Source organism: Elephantulus edwardii, unplaced genomic scaffold (genome assembly GCF_000299155.1).
Source record: "Elephantulus edwardii isolate Elephantulus edwardi_28Jun2011 unplaced genomic scaffold, EleEdw1.0 scaffold00290, whole genome shotgun sequence".
Classification (NCBI taxonomy): Eukaryota; Metazoa; Chordata; class Mammalia; order Macroscelidea; family Macroscelididae; genus Elephantulus; species Elephantulus edwardii.
Genome location: NW_006400040.1, coordinates 916,717 through 927,399, shown reverse-complemented (window position 1 = coordinate 927,399; position 10,683 = coordinate 916,717). Strand labels below are relative to the sequence as shown.

Genomic DNA, 10,683 nt, shown 5'->3' with positions numbered 1-10,683 from the left:
ATCTGTATTTGGAACAGTTAATTTTTTTAAATAAAAGACAGTTTCCTAATCAGCTTCCTAAAAAAATGAATATTTGTACACATCTCAAAGAAAAATGATAAAATAATATTAATAACAGTGAAAGCAAAGCAAAAGTTTACTGAAAATATTCTTAAAATGGCAATAGTCATACATTAACAGAGAACAAACTGTTGATTGAAGTTAGATTCAGAAGAGAAATAGCACAAGTGATATTATTACTAGTGCTATATGGATCTTTCCTGAAAACAAAATCAGAAAGATGTTATGTATCCTTTATTGACTATGCTAAGACATTCAACTGTGTGAATCATAACACTTTTAGTATAGTTAACATTGTGAAGAATTGAATTCTAGAATACTTAATTGTGGTAATGTCAGACCTTTTCATAGACCAAGAGGCAGTTGTTTGAAGAAAGAATGACTATGTGGTTTAAAAATAGTAAAGATATGCACCTAGTTTGTATCCTTTCACTAAGTCTGCATGCTGAACAGATAGTTTGAGGCATTAGGATATACAGAGAGAAACATGGTTTAATAATTGAAGAAATACATTTTAACATCATAGAATATGCAGAAGAATCCCTGCTAGCTTAGTAGATAACCTATTGGGCTGTTATCCAAAGCCTTGTGATTCAAATCCACCAGGTGCTCTGCCAGAGAACATTGGGCACATGATCCTATAAATATTTACAAACTCAGAAACTCTATGTAGGATCACTAAGAGTTGGACTCAGAGACAATAGTGTTGTATTTTATGGTGGTTTTTTACTTAATACTTTTGTTTGACATTAACAAGACTTCAGTGGAGGGCCTTTGTATTTAAAAGTTGGTTGTTAATATATTTTGGAGGAACATTTTTCTAAGCGGTGAAGCACTCTTCTGTCAATTTGCTGTGATGCTGAACCTTGTGCTATTGGGGTGTCAAATGCCATAATGGTTACCCATGGTGGGCAGTTTTTCGTGTAGCTCCCAGTTGAGGACAGATTTTGAAGTTAGAGTGGCATCCACTGCCTAAACAACATGCCTCTGGAAACTCTATGAACTTTGAGAAACGATGATAGTTATAGAAAGGCTTCAGATCTTCTGTTCAAAGGGTCGCTATGAGTTGTGACAGTAATCAACAACGACAACAACAATATGCAGATGGCACAACCTTGCTTGCTTAAAGTGTTGATGACTTAAAACACTTTTTATGAAGATCACAGCCTATATAGCTTTTAGTATGGATTACAGCTTAACAAGAAAAAAGAAAAAGTTCTGGGAACTAGGTCATAAGCAACATCTTGAAAAATGGGGAAATGCCTGAAAATATAAAGGATTTTATTTCAAATAGATCTGCATTCAATGCCTATGCAAATAGCAGTCAAGAAATTAAGTGATGTTGAAAACATTTTTGAAGAACAACAAATTGAAAGAGTAAGGTAAAAAAAACCCAACAAACATACGTTGAGCCAAAAGAAAAAGAAAAAAAAAGAAATAAAACTATTTCTTCTTTTGGAAAATATACTGGGGGAGAACCCTCTTTAAATAATTAAAAATCAAAAGATGTTTAAAATATTTCTGACCTAAATCATGATATTTTTGTTTCCTCGTATGAATGTGACAACTAAACTGCATAAAGAAGGCCAAAGAAATATTGATGTCTTTGAATTACTGTGTTGGAAAAGAATAATGAAGAGTCAATAAATTTGTCTTGGAACAAGTGCAGCCAGAATATTTCTTATAGATAAGGTTGGGGACACTCATTCATTTAATTTGTCATGTTTCAGAAAGGATCAATCCCTGGAGAAGAACTTCATGCTTGATAAAGTAGTTTGGTATTGTCAAGTTAGTATGACTCTTAGTGACCCTATGAACCCTGTCCTATCCTGTATCATCTTCATTTCTCTGACACACTTAAGCCCATTGTAGCAGTCTCTGTATCAATCTATTTCATTGAGAGTCTTTTTGTCTTCAATGGTCTTCACTATATTTCTAAGTATGATTTCCCTTTCCAAATAATAGCCTTTTCTAGTAAAGTATACAGAATATATAAAATAACTTATCCTTATCTACAAGGAACCTTATGAGTACACTTTCTCTGAGACATACCTGTTTGATTTTTTTTAATAGTCCATGTAATATTCAATGTTCTTCTCTAACACCACAACTCAAAAACACCAATTCTTTTTCTGTCATTCTTATTCATTGTCCAGCTCACAGATGCATAACAAGTGACTGAAAATACACACCTTAGTTATAAACTGATGTCATTGCTTCTAAGTAATTTGGAGACACCCCTTATAGTGAACTTGCCCAGGGCAATACGTCTTTGATCTTGTGATAGCTGATACAAACGGTGATTGTGGATCCAAGTAAGATTAAATAATTATAAACAATTTCTATCTTTTCTTGCTATATCATCATGTTGCTTATTTGTCCAGTGGTGAGAATTTTTGTCTTCTTGATGTTGAGAAGTAGAGGGTAAGTGGAAATCTCAACAAGAGAGATTGATGAATTGTTTCATTTAACAATGAACTCAGAAGGTCTGTAGTGTCATGGTGAAACATGAGACTGCTAACTGTAAGATCAAAAGTTTAAATTTACCAGCTACTCCATAGAGGAAAGTTGGACAGTCTGTTCCCCTAGAGATTTAAAGCATCAGAAACCCAAATGGAGGATCATTTAGAATCAGAGACAGATGTATAGCAGGAGTTTTAGAGTGAAGATTACAGAGGAACAGGCAGCATTTTATTCTGTTATAAATAGGGTCACTATTAAAACCATTCTGGTGATACCTTACAAAAACAATATGCACTCATTCCCTACTTATTGACATGGCTGGACTCCAAAGACGAGGCTATTAGGTGAAAATTTCTTTTATTGAAAATAATGAGGATTGTAATAGATTAGGGGTTACATTGGGAAGAATAGAAATTACAGAACACTTAATTGTGTTCATGCAAAACCTATACCTACATAGGCCAACCAGCAATTGTGAAAACAATAAGGGAATATTGAATGGTTTAAAATCAAGAAAAAATATTTGTCAATGTATCTATACTTTTATCCATACCTATTCACACTATATGCTGAACAAATAATTCAAGTAGTTGGCCTACATGAAGAAGAATATGGCCTCAGGACTGGAAGAAGAATCATCAACATACTGCCTTGTGAATGTAACAGCCATTCTTGTAGAAAGTAAGGAAGATTTGAAGCACTTACTGCAGATGATCAAAGATTAAAGACTTCAATATGGATTATACTTCAACGTCAAGAAAATAAAAAATATGTAAAATTATGGTGTTGGAGAAAAATATTGTATATCCAGTGTTGTTGTTGTTTGGTGCCATCAAATTGAGTACAACTCATAGTGACTCTATGAATAGCAGATCTGAACCCCATTCCATACTGTGCCATCCTCACGCTTCCTGACACGGGAACCCACTGCAGCAGTTACTGTGTCAACAGCCTGGTTGAGGGTCTTGAAAGTTCAACCAGAATAGTTCTTAGAGGTAAGGATGATAAAACTTAGTCTCATATGCTTTGGGCATTTTTTCAGAAGGGGCTTTTTCTTAGGAAAAGACATCAAGCTGGGAAAGGTTGAAGGTCAGAGGAAGACCTTCCACACAACTGTTAGTCACAGTGACAGTAACAGTGAACTCGAACATATCAGAAATTGTGAAGATGGTGCTTGAGAGTGTAAGCTTCAGATATGTTGTTCATAGCATCTCTCTAAGTAGTAACTGATGGCACCCAACAATAGCAACATCAGAAATTACATCATTACATAATTGTCAAATTATTACGTCATTACAAACTGATATCATTACATATTTTCCAAGCTTCATCATTACATAACTGCCAAATTCCACCATCACATAACTGCTAACTACTGTTGCCAAGTTGATACATAACTTTAACAAAGACAGACAGTATGACTCTCATCTAGAAACTTAGTGTGCATCACTGCCAGATATATGTCATTACTGCATAAAGTAGTTGACTGGTTATTTTTACTGAGCCCATAAGTGCAAAATATTTGGTAAAAAATAAGTATTAAGTGATGGCTAGGTCCATATATCGAAGTACAGAAACTGTAATTTTATCTTTGAATTTTTTATTTGGGGGGGAGCATTGATTAGCTTAGTGGTAAGAAGCTGGGCTGCAATCCCAAAGGCACCCAATTCAAATCCACCATCTATCTGCTCCAAGGAAAAAGGATGAGCAGTCTCCTCCTTTGCACTTAACTGCCCCTGAAAACCCACTTGGAGGATCAGCTCTGAGTTGGCTCCAACTGGATGATACACAACAACAACAACAGCTACTGAATGGAATCTCTTGAGGAGTTGTACACTTAAATTTTTGGGATACAGTGGAAAGTTGCTATCATATAATAGGAATGTTGGTGTGTGCTGTTGAGTTAAAACTGATTCATAGCAGACCCTCCAGTGGTTTTCAGAGGCTATAGATCACATGGGAGAAGGTTGTCTATTTTTCTCCCATGCAGATGCTGGTGGGACTTGAACTGCCTTTCTATACGTTGACAGTATGATTTCCCTTACCACAAAGACTATTAGAATTTCCTTTATAACATGATACAGGGCTATATAATGAGAATAATGGCATAACTTGGTTCCACCACTGTACTAGATTCAGTTAGATGATGGAATTATAAAATCATCTAAGATGGATGGATGGGTGGATGGATGAATGGATAGGATGGAAGAAGTATGGATGGGTGGAATTTATTGATATTCTGAAGTACCTCCCATATATTGAAAATTAAAATCATAATCTTACTCTATCAGGGAGAAAATACATGCTTATATGTACTGTGTCCTACAGTTACTAAACCAAATACAAATCGGGGAATATGCATTTTCTTACATTGCAATAGATTTTGGTCCTGATAGATCATCTGCAAATTATGTAATTATCACTGACAACTTTAAAATATTGTTAATATATAATAAAGATGGTTTAAATTAAAAAATCTCACTTTGAATCAAAATAATTTTCCCACTAGAAATATAAAATAAATTAAAATAGCATATTTATCTTCATACTTTCTTTTAGAATCTCCCTCCATTGGTTTATTACTGTTGAATAAAGGTGGCACCAAATACTTGTTTTATTTTTACTTCTGTTGTATACTAATTAATACATTGCAGAGAGAACCTTACCCTCTAAACATCTCTCACCATTCTGGCATTTGGTTGAAGAATGCAAAGGTGCTACTACTTAAGATTAAAACATATTATTACATTTAGAATTTATATTTATGTATAAATATGTTTATTCATATTACAATAAATATATAAATCAAAATTTCTTGAATTATGTAATTATCTTGGTTTTTCTAATACATACACTGGGTGGTGTGGTATGAATAACTCAAGAATTACCCATTTCAGTAACTTAAGGATTTTTTTAACATTTTGTAACAAAACCAGCTCATCTAGTTATTATTGTTCAATATTAAATTTTATAGGTTTTGGAGAAGCTTCAGCTTTATTCGGTTATGCTTTCGGCACTATATTAGGAACACCACAAATTCAGACTTTTATGATAAATAATACTGCTATTAAAAAGTAAGCCATTTTTCTTTCTTCCTTCCTTTTATTTTTGTTTGCATTGATAATATGTAGACATTAATATGTATAAATTTTTTCTTATATCTATAATAAATTATAAATATAAAAATATTTTAAATGTCATACTTTAAGTATGTATGGGTAAGTAGTGTCATTAGTGATTCCTCCTTGACTTTTCTAGTCCCGTATTGAAATGAAGGATTATTGTAAATGAAGGAAATGTAATTTACTGCCAATGGAAAGTGGAGAGACCTGTTTATAGTTCTGAAACTGGGTTCCTACAAAAGTGGAGTTTGTGGAAAAAGTATACACTTTTTCTTATAACTAATAAAACTGGGATAAATGAAGCTAACAAAAACTGAGATTAAAAAAGCCAGCTCTAAAAAAAAAAAGCCAGCTCTATTCATAGGCATCAAGTTGAAAATTACTTGCAGCAGACGCTCTATTGGATGTTCAAGACTACAAATCTCACAGAAGATTTCCAGTCTTTCTCACTCAGTGCCACTATGAATTTAGAATACCTGAGAGGCATGACATTTGGAAGATCAGAAGAACTGTCTACAGACTGGAAACACCAGAGTTTTGTAGAGGCCAATAGTTGTTATTATATGACATCAAGTTGAGTTAATTAAAACTTGAGATTATAAATTTTTTAAATTAGATTACTCTGATTAGAATTGTTGCTGTTAGGTGCTCTTGAGTCAAATATGACTCTTAGTGACCCTGTGAACAAAAGATCTGAACTCTATTCTATCCTGTGCCATCCTCACACTTCCTAACACACAGGAGCCTACTGCAGCAGTCACCATGTCAGTCCACCTGCTTGAGGGTCTTCCTCTTCTTCACAGACCCTCCATCCTTCCCACCATCATTTCCTTCTCCAAAGAATAGCACCTCTTAGCAACATGCCCAAAGTATGTGAGGAAAAGTTTCATCATTCTTGACTCCAAAGAGCACTTTGTCTGCACTCTATCCAAGATGTATCTGTTTGTTCTTTTGGCTGTACATGAGATGTTTAGTACTCTTCTCCAAAATAACAGGTCAAATGTGTCAATTCTTTTTCCTGTCATCCTTATTCTTTGAGTAGCTCTCAGATGCATAGCAAGTCATCAGAAAGATTATGTTCTGAATCAGACTCACCATAGTCTTCAACTTCCCTGATTTATTACTTTTAAGTATATTTTCTTGCAAAAATGTAGTATGTTGCTTAAAATTAACTTTGCATTTTTATATGATCTTTCTTATTGAAAATATGCCAGTAAACTTAATTTTAGATAATTCATACATTTTCTTAGTATTGTGAATGCCATATGCATATTATTATATTTTCTGGTCATTTATTTTTAGGTAGGAAATTATTACTAAGAAGGAAAATATATTGAACACTAAATTTGTTTGACATATCTATATCCCTCAAATCTAAAACTAAACTTAATAGTTTATTTGATTTTGTTGGATCTTCTAAATAGACAATTATCTACACATATATAATCATCTTACATAATATAATCACCACTCACCTGCAAATTTGCCATACTGTATTGCCTGTTGCCATGATATTGGACACTAAACCTCTGAAATTTCAAATACTAACAAGATTATTGATAGTAAACAGGTTGCAATAGAGCTTCTATACTATGAAAGACTAATTACAAACAATAGGACTGGTCATCCACATCAGAAATAATGGGCCTTTGAAAATCATGTTCATAACAAAACAACATTGCTAGGTATAGTTCCGGAAGATGAAACCCTGAGGTTGGGAGGCATTCAAAAGGTGACTAGGGAAGAACTGCTTCCTCTCACTCAACCTTGATGATGTAATGAAGTCAACAGTGGGCTTGAGGAGGCAGGGATCATGAATGTGGCAGAGGATAGGGCAAGGTTCCGATCTGTACTTTATAGGATCAGAGTAAGTCATTAGGGAGCTCTGGTGTACTAATGATAAGAAGCTGTGCTTCAAGGCATGTGGGTCAGATCTATCAATCACTCTGTGGGAGGATGAATAGTCACCTCCCATATAACTAACTGCCTCTGAAAACCCCCTAGAGGGTCCGCTATCAGTTGGTCTGACTTGGTGACATACATCAAGAATAGTAACAATCCACTCTGAATTTTAATTTCATCGGGTTTTAGCTGCTGTGTTTGACCTTTGTTTTAAAAATAATTTTCTGCTTTCCTACGCAACAATACACAAAACTTGAATCAGTGTAGACTCAAGGGCACCTAACTAAATAGAATCTAAACATTTAGAATACATGTTGTTGCTATTAAGTGCCGTCGAGTCGAGTACTACTTATAGCGACTATGAACAAAAGATCTGAACCCTGTTCTATAGTTATCGTTGCTTCTCTACTGTTCATAGAGTTTCCAAAATCTCACTGTTTAAGAAGTGGATGCCAATCTTTACTTCCAAGTCCGTCTCAATCTGGGAGTTCTTATAAATTAATAAATCAGGTAAGTTGAAGACTATGGTGAGTCTGATTCAGACCATAATCTTTCTGATGACTTGCTATGCATCTGAGAGCTAGTCAAAGAATAAGGATGACAGGAAAAAGAATTGACACATTTGACCTGTGATTTTGGAGAAGAGTACTAAACATCTCATGTACAGCCAAAATAAAGCCAAAATGGTTACTATGGGTAACCATTATAACATTTGATACACCATTGGTATAGTCTTCAGTATCACAGCAACCCAAGTTATCTCACTACAGCAAACTGACAGGCAAGTGCTATACCACTTCGGACAGTGTTCTTCCCAGACACTATTAACAGGCCCAGGGCCACATGCCCTCAAGGCCAGCCACCTTTTAAATGCAAAGGCGTGCCCACCAGGTCCTGATTAATTTAAACAGCTGATTGTTAAATAAATCCTGGCAACTAGTCAGCTTACACATGATTGTGAAAGAATAAAAATAATAATAAAAAAAGACTAAGCACTTTTCACCCAACTTTAAACAAAATCAAGAGAAACTATCCTCCAGAATCCAACTGCTTCATGCATGAGCCTCCAAACTGGAGACTTAGTCAGGGCCAGCCAACTTTTAAAATGCATAGCTGGGTTCAAAAGTTTAAAAAGGGAAAATTTCTTAATGCTATTATCAAATGAAAATATATACTCATAATAATAATCTAGAATTGAAACTCCCAAGTCATTGTTTATTGAGATATGTATGTTTTTTATGTTAGAATCCCTCAAGTCAGCTACAGTTCTTAGTGATACTATGCACAACAAAAGAAACACTGCTCAGCCCTGTGTCATTCTCACTCTGTCTGCTTTTGCAGCCTGTATATCCACCCACCCCCTGAAAAGTCTTCCTCTTTTTCAATGACTCTCTGCTTTTTCAAGAATGATTTCTTTCTTTAGGTACTAACCTCTCCTGATAAGATGCCCAAAGGATGTAACACAAACTCTCATGTCCTTGCTCTTGAGTATTTTAAGTAGATCCTTGACAGCATATTCGCCCAATGTTTGATTATATATGCCTACTGGATAATGTGAATCAGAAATGAAACCCCGTGCCATTCTTTATTCATGTTTTTACTGAAAAAAAAAAGTATAAAACAAAACCCTAGTTTTTTTCCCATTGAACTGAAACTGACTTGTAGCTGACCCTTGAGTGGGTTTTAAGAGTCTGAAAATTTAATAAGAGGAGATTGCTCATCTTTTTCCCATGGGGCAGCTGGTAGATTGATGTATTCTTAGTGCCTGTCTCAGGGCTGGCAGTGCAACTCCCTTCTAAATAGGCCACCAGATCTCCCTAATTTATATTTGTGTTCTTAAATAATCCTGGTAATACATAAGCTATTCAACCAAGCAATTCAGAACCTCCTCAGTTTCATCAAGCAAGGTTGTGTCATCTGTATAATGCAGATTGTTGATGAATCTTCTCCAATCTTGTTGCCACATTTCTCCTCATAGAGCACTGCCTCCTGAATGTTATATTCTTCTTATATATTGAAATGGTATGGAGATAAGGACACATCTCTAGCATACACCCTTTCCAAATTTGAACCATGCAGTGTTTCCTTGCTCTGCTGACTGTCTCCTGGTCCATGTATAGGTTTCTCATAAGCACAATCATATGCTTAGTAGCTATAATATCCTTAGTACCATGGCCTTTTCTAAAACTTGCTTGTGATTATGGTGGTTTTATGTCAGTGTGCTGTGTGGTCTTCAGAATTTTGCTGTTAACCTCTATATAACTATGAAAATGTACGACACAGTCATACTTTTAATAATATTCTAAGACAGTACTGAACATGCAAAATATTTGTGAGTGCAAAGAGAAGAATGAAGAGATCTTTCATAGGAGCCATCACATCCTTAGCCCTACCTGTCCTAATGCAAGACTTTTTGATGAGAAAATGCAAACTAAGTGAAACTGTGGAGAAGACAGGTGACAGAGGCTAACAGAGGGTATTAAGGAGAATTAAGGCTGATAACCAGAAGGATAAATACATGAATTCATCTGAAACTTCAGTGAAATTACTGCAAAAGACTGTCAGCCTTTATTTTATTTAAGAGGTCACAGAATATTGAGTATTCCATGGACTGTTAAAAGAAAAATAAATCTGTCTTAGAAAACGTGCAACCAGAAGTCTTACACATTTATTGTATGTTGTTAAGAGATTCTAGCCCCTGAAGGATATAATGTTTGAAAAAGTGAGAAAGCAAAGGATTCACAAGAGGATGGATAATTTGATACAGTGAATACAATGATGAACTAAGTATAGCGGAGATTGGGTGGATGGTACAAGGTAAGGTAGGATTTTATCCTGTTGAACATGGAGTTGCTATGAATCAGATCCCAATCAACAGCATCTAACAGCAATGCTATATAAAAGATGGTATATATAATTTGAAGGACCAAATGTGATATGAAGTGCTAGATGCATAATTTTAAAAGAATAAGATGATTTTAAAAGAAAGAAGTTTAAAAGGATAGTATTTATTCTAATAGGTCCTCCTTTATATTTAAGTATCTATAACTTTAATATTGGGAGTTTCAGGGTTCATTTATAATTTTATATATAACCTCACCTCTTCCCTTCTATCACACACACACACACACACACA

The 10,683-nt window shown here is 34.7% G+C and overlaps 1 protein-coding gene across 1 annotated transcript in view; it reads left to right on the top strand.

Moving 5' to 3' along the window:
• SLCO6A1 (solute carrier organic anion transporter family, member 6A1) overlaps positions 1-10,683 on the top strand; it is a 139,484-nt gene that overhangs the window by 30,790 nt on the left and 98,011 nt on the right. Inside the window, exon 4 of the mRNA XM_006900688.1 lies at positions 5,498-5,597. Within this exon, the coding sequence (XP_006900750.1) occupies positions 5,498-5,597 (100 nt within the window). The remainder of the gene's footprint in view (positions 1-5,497; positions 5,598-10,683) is intronic.